Source organism: Pseudoliparis swirei, chromosome 11 (assembly GCF_029220125.1).
Source record: "Pseudoliparis swirei isolate HS2019 ecotype Mariana Trench chromosome 11, NWPU_hadal_v1, whole genome shotgun sequence".
Lineage (NCBI taxonomy): Eukaryota > Metazoa > Chordata > Actinopteri > Perciformes > Liparidae > Pseudoliparis > Pseudoliparis swirei.
In genome coordinates, this window is record NC_079398.1 from 13,430,829 (window position 1) to 13,447,064 (window position 16,236).

The following is a 16,236-nucleotide window of genomic DNA, read 5'->3' on the forward strand; positions in this document are numbered from 1 at the left end:
TTGAAAGATCCAGACTCGGCGTCTGCGGTGCTCTATATGTGCCTATTGATAAGATAAAAGAGCAGAGAGATGAAAGTGGAGCGAGACGGAGGGAGCGAGGAAGGGAGAAAAAAGAAAGCGATGCTTTCCGTCTTTTTCGCGAGTTACTGGGAGATTAGTTGCTCCTCTAATTGGCTCGCCGAGAATTCATCTCAGTTTTCTTTCAGATTAGATAGATTTTGACACGGGTCAAGTCTGATCCGTTTCCCCCCCCCCCCTGTTACTGGGCTTCATTTGTGGAACGGGAACGTGAAGAGACGTGACACGGCGTCAACATTTGAAAAGAGAACTAAGGAGGCATAGATTGGCGAAATCAAGGTGTTACCTCAATGTATCCACGGTGTGTCGCTCACATCCATTAGGTGGTAGATTGCTATGAGAAGATGAAGACTGAGCCCCTTCTATGGACTATGGAGACGAACTTCAAAGTCAATCTAACAAACTGTAATAACTTGAGTATAAGTCCATCTACATTTTAAGATCACCCTTTAGCAACAGCTTATAAGTTCTAAATTCAGGAAGCTTCATCTTGTAAACAAATATAGTCTTTAAATAAGAGCCTGTAAACATACTGTGGCTTTTACATATTTTATATTCCATTACACCACCTCAAGAGAACCCTCATTAGCCACTAGATTAGTTCTACCGAACATCATGAACACTCTTGGAAGGTTAACGACTGTTTTACCTCACATCCACCGGAGAAAGACTCTGTGTTATAGTTTGGCCGATACATTTTATTGATCTTTTCGGTGAAAATGGCAACCTGTTTTTTCTTTTCTTTCATGATCGTACAGCAATGTATGTTTTTTTAGGGATGCCTAAAAGTTGTTCATTCAGTTATATTTGGTCTTTATGGATCCCGCTGTTGGTGGTGCTGTTTCTGTTATTTCGCCGACCCTAATTGATATCAATGGAGTGGACAACATAATAAAAAACACCTCTCAGTATAATGTACCACAATTCTCATGAGCATAAAGTTCAATCAATACCTCCAACCGGTTTGAACGCAGGGAGAGACGCCCCCCCGCCAAGCCCCCGGTGGCCCGAATGTAAACTTCGGCACAGCATACACGCTGACCCGGAGGAACTCGACAATCAATGATGTCGCTGGCATTTAACACCGTGTCAGCAGCCGAAGAAAGACAGCCTGTGTTTCACAGCGCATGGGAAATATGAGTATATTCTCCTGTGCTGCGTCGACCGCTAATGGGGAACGAGCGTGTTTCAACTAGAAGCCTCCTTCCCTTCCCTCCTCTCTCTCCTCTCCCTCCCTCCATCCTCACTGTTCAGATGTAATTGACGTGACTCCTACACAAGTTCGAGCCTGTCATCTCAGCAAGCGGTAAAACTAAAATTGTGCTGTGTGCCAAATGTATTAATCTGAAAGACATTTTTGTGCAATGTTGTGCTAAATGGTGTTGTTTACATTTGTCACAAGCCTTAATTTCCCTCTTTTCCTCCATTTGTAATTTATTGATGATTCTTTTCTATGTGTCAAGATGTATTTTGAGTTCTTGTAAGAGGTGCCTTCTTCTTCACTACACTGCATTTACAATGTAAACATTTAGAAATTCAGTGTCAAGAAACGTATACCAGTCGATAAATGATCTATTTACCAGTCTCACATCCTGTCTGCTACAACTCAGTATCAGCATCTGCACCTCAGCATTCTTCCCTCACTCATTCAGATCCATTTCCGACCCCCCACAATGAATCGCATTTGCTTTTCTTCTCGCTTTCTCTCTCAATTTCCCCTCTCTCTTCTGTCTTTGTTGGCCACAGATTGGGGTCAGGAGTTTAGTAGGGGAAAAACATTTGGAGACGGTGGCACGGGGCCCAGAGCCTCTCGAATAAAAAAAAAAGAAATAAATCGCTCTTCACACACACACATTACAGAGAGCATTAACCTGCCCGGCTCTGCCTCTCCAAATGTCTCCATTACGGCTCTGCTTGGAACAACACAGGCACCGCTAGTCGCAGCCGGCCGTCAAATGATGTGAGCAGATACAGAGAATTAGAGAGACGGAAAAATAAAGACCGACAGACAGACGGGGGGGGGGGGGGGGGGGGCAGAGAGCAACGCTTGGCAGTCTTCAGAAAGGGATCCGAGAGGAAAATATAGAAAAACACTCCTGTGTGCCTTAACAGTCGATAGCTACACTATCTAGCTCGCGTCTTCCCCGCCTCAGTTCGATGTTGATGTTATCACCGGGTCGATAAGTAACAATCTTTGAATAGACAGGCTTGTGTTTTCATTTGGGAATAAAATCCTGCGGTATATGAAGAGCACCATGCGTCATATAAAATACAAACATATATAGATACCATCACATTTTTCTGCAGCTGTGATGGCATTTCTCTCTTTTTAAGCCTCAGAGACGCATTACGTTGTCATCCATCTGACCCTATATCCCAGGAGCTCCTCCAGTCTTTAAATGTGGCACAAACGTCCATCTATACTTAGCCCTGGTGTGATGTGCGGTATCTGGGCTCAGGTTACTGGCACGGGACAATTGAGAGACCTGCATCATATCATTGCTCTTGTCCCTCACTCTTTCTCCCAGTCCTCGAGATGTCGAGGGCCTCCAAATGCATGAGGGCATGAGGGGAGGGGGGGTCGAGAGAGAGTGGGAGATATCAAAGAGAGGTATAGACGATGACGAGTACGGTGATGCATCCCTTCTTCTTTGCCCTAATGTTTAATCATGAGCCCGTTGATGCCGATCCGTCCCTCCGACGCCTCACAATTCATTAAGGGACTCACCTGCATTCCCGTCGCAGTCGGCATACAAGCGATGAGTGCACTCGTGGCTGCAAGCGGCTGATCTTATCGCCACACTATCAGCCGCTATCTTGTTTTCATTATGTGTGTGCAGGGTTCTCGGTTGAAACATCTTGATTTCGACTGAATTAGAAAACGTATTGTAATATTGTAATAATTGTAGTATTATGATAATTGTGAATGATTCAGTGATGAACTCAGTGTTGTCTAATAGACACCCAGTAGGTAGAAGTCAAGTCAAGCCCAAGACATTATTACATTTCCGTATAGTATGACAGTATAACATTCCCACACATCAAGTGTACCAGAGAGGTGATATTTTGGCCGTGAATTTCCATCTGGCATCAATTTCACAGCATGACATAAAAGCATCCACATATAAAGCCACAGGTTGCAACAACCAATCAAAAGGGAAGTGAAGCGTCAAACGCCTGAGACTGACCCCACATCAATAATGAGAAAAGGTAGTTTAAATGAGACCAAATGTAGATCCATACTATACAAATTAATGTTTTGAATTTATATTTTCCTGTAGTGATACTAATTTAATCCTTTATAGAAAATGTTGTTCTTGTCATGTTAATGAAAAGATCAGCAACAAAAGAACAAAAAGGATGAATTCACAATCACTCTTCATTTAAAGTAGATACAGTCTTATTAACCTTTACCTGAAGAAAGCCCAACTATCTATAACTACACATGTGCAGTATATACTTATTGTTATTTAGGTATTTTTCCCAATCATCTTAATTTTTATAAAACCAAGACTTACATTTTTTTTCATGGTTTGATGTTATTTTTTTAATATGTAATCTATTTTAAAAACCAGGTCTTGTTTTTCGGGCAGAGATTTGAAGGCGCGACAGATGAGACAGCGAGAAGACGCGAGAGACGCAGGTCAACTGATCATTGAAATGTTATTCTGATGGCGGTATACTTTATGCTTTTGACTGACGGATCTGTCAACACGGCCGTCCCTCCCTCACCGTTTCCCCGCTGCGCTCCCTTGCTGAAATGTCTTTTAAATTATATGTCTTCGTGTTAGCTTTTATATTCACTAAACTGCTGGAGTGTCTGAATATGACATTTTTACGTCTTTTGTATATTGACATAAATCTCTCCGGCGATGCTGCAATCAACCCATGTGGGTAATAATAACATTTTAAAAGAGCAGTTGTCAGTAGTAGTAGTTCTTTTATATTGGTCTTCACATCCTGGCCCTCATGCACCCTGCATAGGTCATTAAGGACAATTGTTGGAGAAGACTTGTTTGCCATATGCACAATAATCGCAGCCATTAGGACAAACACAGCTAACATGCTACAACAACAGTTGTTGATCAATATCCATCCTTGTATGATAAAGTACAACTGATAAAAGATGTGTTTAGCTTTGTGCCCAGTTACTTAATTATATTTGGAGAGGATTACATCTAAAAATGTCTCTTTGAATTGATGACGTTGGGCTTTTAGTGTAATGTATGCTAATGTTATTAATGCAGGTGTAGGTTATTACAGTATCCATCAGTTTCTGTGCCGGATATATAAATATAATATAGTGCTCTCAGTGAATCCTGTCATCAGTGTACCCTACCATCACTGCAGGATGTTTCATTACTTGTTTGTATAATTTGTGTATTATTAAGGGCCTGTTTGAGCGTGTCCTTCTGTATAGATCAGGGTCGGTTGTCAAACAGCACGTTGTTTTCTCAGTCAATTCTCAATCCATTAAAAAACTAAAAATTGTGTTGAAATTAATCGACAAACACCGAAAAGATAAAAGGAATAATTAGAAAAACTTTTTTTTACATATCTTTGTCATGTTCAAATGAGGGAGACATTAGTTTATGGATTACTATATTAATTTGTAACTGCTAAAACACGGTGTCATGGAAATGAGTCGTAATACTGTACAGCTTGAGGAGGCACCGTGGGACGGGGACACATTTCAATGATTACAGTGAAATTACTTTGTGCAATAATTACATTACAGTTGGCGGGACCCAAATCATTCTACATACTGTAGTAATTATGTTATATATATTTAACAATATTTGTAGTATTTTTGGTTGCTGTATTACTGTGTATAAATGTTACGGTTTTACACACAACAAGATTCTTACGCTACATGTACATGTCGAGGGTTTTCAAATAGTTTCTATTTAGTTTTTCCTTTTCTTAAGAGTTGTCTTGAGCTGTCTGTTTTACAGAGTATCATCTCTTTTGCCTTTTGTGTATCGCAATGATAATCGTGGGCATCAGCAGCACACACAAAAACAAAATTACATTTGAGGTTTTAATGTTTTGAGTATTCTTAGTTTTGACCTTTCCTGATTCAAAGTGTCGTGTAGCCGACACACCGCTGCTACTGTTCCAGCTGTCGCTGCTCGTTAAAGGTAATTAATGAATTACATTCACCTGCTAATCTATATTATCTACCTGTCTATCCGTCTCTGCCTCTCCCCCTTCTTTCTCCCATACGTTGCTCAAATGATGTGAGTATAAAAGAACTTGAAGCTCCACTGAAGCGCTTTCACGTCCTCTTCCTGTCTCCATTCATCTTCATCATTATTTACCAATGGCCCATCTCTCTCGTAAGACTCCCCTTCCTCCCTTCCTTCCTTCCTTCCTCTGCTTCTCTTTTACACTCGTCTGTGTCGCCCCTTTCTCTCCTCCCATCTCTCTGTCTGCATTAAGTCCGTATCTGTCTCTCCCTGACTTTATCGTGCGAAGCATCGCTTTATCCATCGCTCTCGTATCTCAGTCTGTAACGCCCCTCGTCTATCTTCCCTCCGCCTATCTCTCCATCGCCGTCTCTCCAAACATTTTCCGTTTGCCGCCGTTTCTCGATCTCTTCACGTGTCCCTATCGTGTTTCATGTTGCTTCTCGTGTCAGTTTTAACTCTTTATTACTCTCTATCTTTCTTTGTGTTTCAAGCTGGCACTTGTGGTGGCCTACTAGCATGATGATAGCGTGTGGTTGTGTGTGTGGTGTGTGTGTGTGTGTGTGTGTGTGTGTGTGGCGGTCGGCGTGGTGGCTCTGCTTAGCTCTCTGGTTGGCTGAGTCCATCTGTCACTCAAATCAGGCGACCTGTGCTCCCGGTTGCCAGCCGTAACGCCACTTCCACAGTATTATAAAAATCCCTGTCTATTGCTCATTGGCCCAATTGAATTCCAAGTAGTGCCTTGTTCCGTGAGAGGTTTTTAAACGGCTGATTTAAGACACACACACACATAGACACACACATATGCACACACACACACACACACAAACACACACCACTGCCATAGATGGGGGTTATCGTGGCTATTTAATCCCTTCCATCTGCCTTCGCACATGACTCTTGTTTTGATAGATTTTTGATTGAGTTCTTCTCAGTGTTTGTGTCTTTGTGTCTTAATATCCCGCCAAGGCTTTTGTTTTCATCACACTGTTTCTGCAGTTTATGGTGAATTATTTGCTTCGCAGGACGTCTATTCGGCGTCGCTTCTCCCTACAGCGCTTCACATCTGTTGTCGTTTCTTTACAGGCATTTACTTGACACCGTGTGCCTGCCAAGGCACTCCGGATAAATCACAGTTATTTTGTCTGCTTCCACACACCCGAGTTGAAGGAAAAAAGGCTTTTTTATTGGTATAAGCAACAGCACAGCAAGTCTGTTTATCACGAAGCATATTTTCATTCAAAGAGAATGAGTTTTCAGTGAGCTGGTGTGTACTCAGCAGGTACAGTACATTCATACAGTCGCCCCCAGCGATCAAACATGAGCTGCATTTGAATGACTCTTTCTTTCTTCCCCAACCCACGGTGACAGGTTGCTACTTGTTAGACCTCCAGTCTGCCTGCTGTCTCTGTTCCTATTTGACTGCTGATATCTCTGCTTCATTTTTTGGTTTGTCTCTGTCGGTTTCTTCTGCTTGCTTACCTGATTGCCTGTCTACCTGCTTGCATATCTGTCACTAACTGTTCTTGAATACACTAGAAATGGCCGTTCTTTAAAGGTCCCCTGTACGGAGTCCCTTATATAAAAGGAGCTCCAGGCAGCTTGAAAAGCCGGCAGTGCTCAGTTACCATGTTTAAACATGGGATTTGCAGCGTTTCATGTATGGGAGGACCTATAATCATAAGACACGCGTGTGTATTAAAAGAGTTATTTAGGTCTGTTGTAGTTCGGCAGGTCGTAATTATTACGTTATTGATCTATCGTATTATATATGACGTGACCGCAATAATTTTTTCTGACGTTTCCCGTTTTACATGCATGTTTGCTTTCATAAGAATGTCACCAATATGTATGTCAACATGATGCGAGAATACACAGCAGGGTTCTCCTATGAGGAGACTTGGCTATTGTGATGTTCCACATTTTTGTTACCAGAGGCCTTTTAATTAAAAAAAATGTTTTTATTTATTCTATACAGTTTCTTTTTTCCTTTTTTCACATTTCAATTCCCATGTCTGGAAATATGTTGGAAATGTATTGCTCCTTTTTAGGGTGTGCTTGCATTATTATGCTGTTACGTTATTCTTTTATCAGTGTCATAAAATGTGTCCCAGAAATCACAATACTATCGTTTATAGGATTATTTCCGTCATCGTGACAGGCCTGATAATTACTAAAAAATGTATGGACTCCGACTGGAGCAAGAGTTCTTGAATTTTACTCCAAAAAAAAATCCAGAAAATACAAATTGCATAACTTGACATCAGCCTGGGACCCTGATGGGACCCTGATGTAAAGCCAAGAGAGTCAGCAGACGTGACATCGGTGTGTGGAAGCACTCCTGTTGCTGCTTACCTGCGAGCTGTGTCCCAGGTGTATTTTTACATATGAAATCTCCGCAACTGAAACGGGCAGTTTTAAAGACATCATAAACTAATGTATTTTATTATTTATTCCTAATCTTTTCATGCTTTCGACCAAGGTTATTTATAGCACCAAGAGGAGGAACAAACATAAAAAACCACCTCCGTTGACCCCGTTGCGTGTGGTTTGTCTCGGCCTACGTCGATCTATCTGTTCCTGTCTCTCTGGCAAAGATCTGTCTGTTCGTCGTCGTATTCGTCTGAGACAGAAACCCACCCACAGTTGTCTGGTCTCGATCTCCATGGCGACCTAATCCTGGCCAATCCCAGAACAGTTGTGTTCCAGTTGAGGCCCACTGTGTTACACCCGCCTGTAATCACCGATCACAGGATAGAGTTGCATCTGATTTGTCAGCGTGGCTCTGATCCACATCTAATGACGTCTGTGTGAGAGAGGGAGCGTTTGTTTGTCTTACTTTAACAAATCCCCACGTAATATGCAGACGACTCGAATTCAAGTGCATTCGTTGGAGTACATTGGTGTGAGAGTGTGTCTATAAGTGTGTGTGTGCGGGGGTGTGTGTGTGCGTGTGCTGCCCGACTGACAGTAATGAATCCAGTGGTGCTGTTGGCATGAGCAGGGCCATGCTATTAACCTCTCTGCCAGCTAGACTGATCTCACCCTGTCTGTCTGTCTCATCGGCCTAATGACACTCTCACACTGTGAACACACACTCACACACACACACACACTCACACTCACACTCACAGACTTGTCCTTTCTAATCAAATTTCCATTGAAGTGAAAAATATTCTACATTGTCCAATCATCTCTTTTCAGAGAGTCAAAAAGCTTCTGCAAGCATCGAGAGAAGATTTCTTTTTTCACACCCACTCAAAGGAATTTTACTCTTCAAAACTATTTAAAACATATTAATCTCCACTTGCCCTCTGCAGCCGGATCAGATTTCACTGTATTTGACACCAGCCACCAGGTTCAACAAGGCTTTTATGACTTGGTTTTTCTCACTCTTAACATTGACTGTAAAACCACCACGCTGGGATGCGTGCTCTCTGCTTTTGATCTAACAAGACTGCAGTCGGAGTTCCCTGTAATACCGTCATTTGAGATATAAATCACTCGGAGTTTGAGAGACTTTTACTTTGCCAAGCCTGCCAAGGAAGATTTAAAGGGACATTTCAAAGTTTAGGACTCGGGGCCAGGGCCAGAGGTGGACTCGCTTAAGCACCAGATTACAGCCTCTGTGCTTGTTTAATGAGTTTGTGGCAGGACGTTTGGTCGTCAATAAATAAAAAAGCAACACGACATGATGTGGTAAAAATATGACGTGAAAAATGCTGTCAAACTGCTTCAGCGGTGGTCATAAATGTTGTTTAATAGTCTGCACTTGGCTCGTGTGTGTTTATTTGTGTGGGGGTTGCTGTGTGTGTGTGTGTGTGTGTGTGTGTGCGTGTCTGTGTGAATGAGAAAACCCCAGCCTCCACAGGAAATCCTTAGAGGAGTGAGGAGCACCTGGTGCTGTCTGTAGTCATAACAAACGACACGGAGGGATTTAGACTGTCTTGGTGCCAGCTTGTTACGCGCACTCCCCGTTCACATTCTCTCATAACCAGCGTGTAATGCAGCATCGACACTTGGCTTGGCTTCGCCCTCACAAGTTGGCTTTTTAACTGAACTGCTCTGGAATGCCCCGGCTCATCCATGTGTCCCTCATTAGGGTTACGGCCAGGGACGGGCCAGCAGTAATATTCAACACACCTCATCCCATCTGTGAGCTGACCGAGACACAGATAGTGTAGCGAGGAGGATGCTTTTGGCAAGCCAGAGGACATAAAGTTAGAGGTCTCTGCAGTGAGAGTTCATTAGGCAGAGGACAGCTGGGAGGCAGGTGTCAGCCTGGGCTCAGCTAAATTAAAAGTGTTCGCTGAAGGAACAAGCCGGTGAATTGACAATGGATAGAGGCCAGTGTGTGTAAGCCCGCACACTGGGGTGTGTTTTGTTTTTGTTTTTGTTTTCATATCATTCCAAGAGGACTTGAGGTGAGTCGACTGGCTGTGGTGTCTCCTGATTGATCCTGAGAGTCTCTCTGAATTACATTGAATTTAAAGTGAAAGTGTTGCTTCAACCTCAGTCTTGACCTCAATGTCTCCCCTCTAACCGTTGTGTGATTGGTCGTTTCAGCAGGTGGCGCCATATGGCCAGCAGGGGATGGGGGGCTACAGCCAGCAGCAGCAGCAGGCAGGGCAGCAGGGAACCCCTCCGTACTTCAGCCCCCCTCAGCAGACCCCTCCAGGCCAAACCCAGAGCCCTTACCTGCAGCCTCGACCCCCACCACAACAGGTACTAACGCACAAACACACACACACACACACACACACAGACATAAACTCATTACACTCAGACACAGCCGTCCACAACACATTGGCCAAGACAGCTGTAAGAAGCCTAAAGTCCTCTTTACATGCCGTGAGCAAAAATGAAAATGATTACCATAACTCAAGAAATAAATATGAATAGATATATATATATTATACATATTATATTAGATATATAGATATAGATCTATATATATAGATCTATATATATAGATATATTCCCTCACATTATTCACACACCTACACACACACACACACACACACACCTACACGCATACACACACACACACACACACACACATACACGCACACACTTTACAGAAAACATGCTTTTGAGTGCAATACTAGTTCCCAGAATGACTAGCTCATAGTGTATAAACACATTGTACATTGTCTCTGCACATAAACCCGCCTGTGCAAACCCAATCCTCAGTACAACAAAAGGCCTGTTCCACAGATTTGTCCTGCCAAATTTCAGCGTGATGTTCTGTCGAATTTTTCCATCGGGAAGCTGGGTTCAAGCAGTTGTTTTTGAGTTGAGTGAAGGCTGGCCATGTGTTTCCCATTCAGCCTGCTGCCAGAGGGATCTATCAGCTTCTGGTTAACAGCCCTGCCCCGGATCAGAACTGAGCAGAACAGAACTGAGCAGGAGAAAGAACAATACTAGACGGGAGAGATTACAACAGAACTGGACAGGAAAGGAAAGCTAAGACAGAACCGGGTGGGAAAGGAGAGGATAGGACTAAGCAGAACTGGAGGAAGACAGATGAGTGATGTAGGGATTTCCCAAACCATTGTGCAAGGTCAGCATGAGAGTGGAAACTAAAAACACATCTTTTCCGACTATGTCTGGATTAATACACAGATTAGCACTTCAGTGGCACTTAAATGGCTCTTACTTATGGTACTTTTGTAGTTCGACTTTCTTGAAGAAATGTTACTTTCTGGATTCTTGTTGTTGATTCACTTATTGTAAGTCGCTTTGGATAAAAGCGTCTGCTACATGACATGTAATGTCATGTGATTTAATGTTTTGATTCATCAATCGTGGCCACATTTGTCCAGATTCGATCTTTGTTTATTTTTTGTAATACATAAAAAGACAATTGTGGTTGAAATACTCAAGAAGTATATAAATCAAATAGATATAGCACCGCGTGGGCCAGCTACAACACTAACATGATGCTTCATTGGAAAATAAGTACCAATAACTGATGGTTAAATTGTTCATACATTAATGTCTTATACTTTTTAAGTAAAAAACGTGGGCAGGTCTTTAACTTTAATACACATGGCTGATTGCTTTGCACCTCTCAGAATGATCACAAAGCAGGAGCGTGCAGTGTTGAGCTAACGACTCAGAGAGCTGGAGAACACATGAAACACAGATCAGGGAGGTCAATGAAAATGTGCTGCGCAGAACATTTCCTCTGCAGGTATTTCTTTTCTAGAATTTTTTAAACCACTATTTATTTTCAAAAGCATCCTTTATTTTTTTTACTAGATGCCGTGTTGAGCCATTAGGAGCTCGCAAATGTGAATAGACTTGTTTTGCGTCTGCACCAGTTGATGGCATTTGGCAGTGGCGTAGTCGAATCTGTCTCGGTCGTGATACTGTGATTTACTGATATGTAGTTAAACCTTTTTTTAGGCAGACCTGAATATTGAGCACGCCAAGACAAATAGCCAAGCAAGAAGCCTTTGTGAACACAAGAGCCGGTTGTCAAAAAGGGAAATCGTTAGTCTTAGCATAGTAATTTTCATACGGAGTGAACATTTCAGCCAGCGTGCTTTTTGTAAACACTGAGAAAAGCACTTACTCTTGTACCTCACTTAGCGTGCTTACACACACGGACCGCGCAGCCCGCTGAACACACATTATTCATTCTAACTAGGGAAGGCTGAGATCCATGGCCATGTTGACATTTGGTGACAGTAATGGTGTGTTTTCATCATCGCTGATGATGTGGCGGCAATTGACCCTCTGACATTTACACACCAGGTAGCTCTTCCCACGCGCTCTGATTGGCCAAAGACTGCCTTTCACCTGTGCTGATAGGTTCTGTAATGGTTGCCATGCCAACTGCTGTGGTGACCACGGAGCTGGATTCCCTTTGTTTTTCATCAATGTGTACTTTGAGGGGAAATGTTTTTCAATCAGCACGCATGGTTGTTAACGCTGCATAAAAGCCACAATACCTTCAGCAGCCTGCGCGGCCACAACGCTGCACCCCGCTGTCTCCACCTTTAATCAAGAAATACTTCCTATGTGTTCGAGCTATATAGAATTTAATGTCCCAGCAACACAGCAGGCAATGTACAGACACCAGCTGACTGCTCACAATCAGACTGGAGGCCAAGCGAATCCAGTAATAAGCTCCCGACTCCACTTCTACATAACATTTAGAAATTTTAACTTGGTATAGGAAATGAGCTTTAACATGAAACCCAGCTATTCAGGCACATGTACAGTCAGGACTATCTTTGCACCTAGCAGTCCAATCCAACTGAACCAGGGTAGAAATAGACTATGTGTAGATGTAAATGAATAGTTGGTAATAGGCTAGAATCCCTGAGACACATCTGCTAAACCACATCCATCTTGCTAAATGAAGGCAATATCCAGGTCCAAGCACTCACTCTGTTTCAGTTTATTTTCAAGTCATTACTGAATATACACTATATTGATCATTAAAAATGACATTTTACACATAACAAAAACAAGCTTGTGCAGTGGCATTAAGACAAAGTTAATTGTCCATCGATTGAGTGAGAGAGGAATTAGAGAGGGAAAGAAAAACAGAAAGTACCAGACTACATTTAAATAACAAAGATACTCGGTCCCTGTCTTTGAATTTGGAGCCAAGAGTAAACGTGTTTGTCCAATTGGTCATAAATTGTCGAAGTATTTCCTTTGCTCTTAACTCAGCGATGTGTTATACTTTAATGTCTCTGTTCTGAGTGAGTGTTTGTTTCTTTGTATCAGTTTCTTTGCCTGCATGTGTCTGCGTGAACACTAATTCTAAGCTGTATAAAGGTCAAACGGTGACCTTTGTGATTCTGGGCTGAAATGAGACATGATGTGAGCCGCATGGAACAGATTACACACAAACACACACACAATAGCAAGCGTACGGCAGATTAGGATGTCGTTGTGGTTTTGACCCCTGTTTTTTGACCCTGCATTACTCTGAGAAATCCAAGCTGAAAAGTTCTTTATTTTGTTCTTCCGGCGCTCTGCGCGGTTCCTTCCCCCCCACTCCACTCCCATTAACCCTCGCCAGAGGACATCCTCCAGTTGATGGAACCATTCCAGCTGCCTTTGACACAGAATGTGTTCTCCAACCAACCGCTATTAGCTGGTTTTGTAACAAATCAAAGTGAAAATGCCATCTTTCTTTGAGTCTATTGCACTGCTGTGACCTCATCTGATTGCGAGGAGAAGCGCAGGCTAAAAGTCATTTCTAAGACATCAATAAAAAAAGTAATATTGCTTCAGGGTTTAAAAAAATAAATGTGGGTTTGGTGGTGTTTTCTTCAAGCGTGTCTATTTGTGTTTGAGAACACCAGATTGTGTCATGATTTTGAGTTCTCAGAAACACTGTGACATATACTTAATTGATTGAGAAGGCTTTTTGACCTCATACACTACTTGGTTTGTTTACTGAAATGTCACTTTCCACCAGATGCTGTTGAATCAAGGCTCACTACTGTTACAATTGCAGAAGAAAATTATTTCTGCTTTGTGAAAGAAACATTTAAAAGCCATATGAACGACGCCCCACTTTTCTGGAAGCATATTTTAACAGACACTATAAATCTCAGGACCCTAATATGTTTGGTCTGATTGTTAGCTTCAATTACAGCGCGAGACGAAACGCTTAAAGGGAGAAAATAGATGCCCTTTCTTACGCTTCCCGGCCATGTTGCACTGGACACATAACAGATGAAGTGCATAATTTGGAGATTATTTTCTGTGGCACGTTTGCTTTATTGGGTAGTACACACCAGACAGAAAAGAGGTGAAATGCAACATTGGCCAGCTGCCAGACTCATAATGTTGTGAGAACATGGTACTTGCTTTGATCAGTTATTCCATGGAGAACACACTATTTAATTTTTCATCAAGAAACAGTGTGTTAGATTTATGAGTAATTACATGGAACAGACTATGGCCTTGCCTTGTTGTAGTATAACATAACGTGTGTGGCGAATACGCCACTGAGAGGCGTTTGGTGAACAGTCGGTCCGTCGTGATCTGACTGCTGGTCTTTGAAGAAGGAAGTCATTCCCTGTGACATTTACTCCCAGTAGGAAAACCCTCCGATCCACTCTCCTCTGTGAACCTGATCCCACCGGTCGTTTCCTCTATTGGCCTTAACTATTTCCTCTTCCTGTCTCAGAGTAGGCTCTGGGGAGCCGTGCTATGGCATAGAGGAGCCCTCGGCTGATTGGAGGAGACACGCTCTGCTTACAGGGAGCTACATGGAAGTTCATTGGTTTAGATTAGCGATGCTCACGACCACAACATCACATGTCCACCATGTGGTGTGTACTGAATGGTGAACTGCTCTTAAGGCCTTCACACACCCAGGGGGGATTCTTTCATGGAAGTAATACCCACATTAATATATGTTCTATATTTGTTCATTAGTACTTTCACGCAGAGTATTATGTGGCAAAAAAGAAAAACGAGACGGCAAACTGTAATATTCCTTTCATCTTTTTCAAAGACAGAGCATGCCAGATCTTTCTTTCTGTTTTTACCTTTGGCAATAAAAGCCCTGAGCGCTGCATAACTTTACTTAAAATAAAAATAAAAATGTATACGGTAGCTTAGGATGTACAACAATGTACTTCATGCCAAATGCTGCTCTTTGTCAATATGATCACGGTGGTTGGTCTTCTGCCTGTGCAAATCTATTAAAAACTTGTTTTTGTATGTGTTGCAGCTGTCGCAAATTCACATGGCTTTGACTTCTTCTTTTTTTTCATGTCCCCGGTGTGTCAAGGCCTTTTAATATAATCTTCCTTTTATTTTGAAAGGACATTTGCTGCTGCTTTTGCTCTGAAACCTGAGTGCAATGTGCTACATTCTATATTGTTTATATTATGAGCAGTCTGCTCGTTTGTACATCACATGTTTCCCATAAAGGAAATAAATATGCACAAAACCATCTCACTACAAACTCCATTTAGTGGTAGTTGCACAGCTTCTGATCATATCACACAATTATCCCTTGCAGATTAAATCTTCCAAGTTGTTATGGAATTGTAGGTGTTCCAATATATGTTTTAATGAGCAATTTGAATATCCCTAAATATATATTAAAGGTCCTTCATGATGTGATACAATTGAAAGCTCCAGACATGCCACTAAATGGACTTTGTGTAAGATTGTATAAATGCGGAGAATAAAAAACATTTATTTCTAGAAAAACCTCTGTAAACCACAGCTGCTCCATACTGGCACATCACCTGGCTCCTTTAACTTAAAATACTTCCAGTGTGTTATTTCCTATTTCCTGTCTGTCAACCCTCCGCCCCCAACCGGCTGAAGCAGCAGCCCCCCCCCCCCCCCCCCCGTCCTCCGCCAGCCCCGCTTTTAATCACACCAGGTTAATTAAAAGGCCGTAGAGCCTTTCTGTAGCCTGCACCCCCTGACATTATTACCCTTTTGCTGTATACTTGCTCTGCTGCCTCAATCACCGTGACTGCACGTCAATGCACACACACACACACACACACACACATGGAAATGGGAGCTCACCTTGGCTGCGAGGTGGAGGAATGGAGGGGAAGTAGTGAGAACAAGACGGAGGAAATGAGAGAAACAGGAAGGAGAGTGTGTAAAGTTAGAGTGAATAGGATGAGGTGAGAGTTGAGGGGAAGGTGTGCGTGTGTGTGTCTGTAGAGGGGGCTTAGCGTGTGGGTGGGTGGGGCGCCCAAAGTTAAATGTCATTAATTGGTCACCATTTGAATATTAAGTGAAGAACTCTGTTAATTAACAGGATAATACAAGTGCTGCCATGGCTGTAAGGGGGTGGACAGAAAAAGGGAGGGAGGGAGGAAAGGCTGCAGAAAGGAAAGGCGAATGGTGAGAGAGAGGAGGGGAGAGAGAGAGGGGAGAAAGAAAGAAAGAGACAGAGAGAGAGAGGCTGGGTGCGGGGTGATAAGAGGGAGAGAGAGACGTTCATGGGTAAAGGTCT

The 16,236-nt window shown here is 42.6% G+C and overlaps 1 protein-coding gene across 2 annotated transcripts in view; it reads left to right on the top strand.

Annotated features, from left to right (window-relative positions):
* arid1b (AT rich interactive domain 1B (SWI1-like)) overlaps window positions 1–16,236 on the top strand; it is a 160,463-nt gene that overhangs the window by 31,633 nt on the left and 112,594 nt on the right. For both annotated transcript variants that reach the window (XM_056427057.1, XM_056427058.1), the window contains exon 3: window positions 9,834–9,992. In XM_056427057.1, the coding sequence (XP_056283032.1) occupies window positions 9,834–9,992 (159 nt within the window). The remainder of the gene's footprint in view (window positions 1–9,833; window positions 9,993–16,236) is intronic.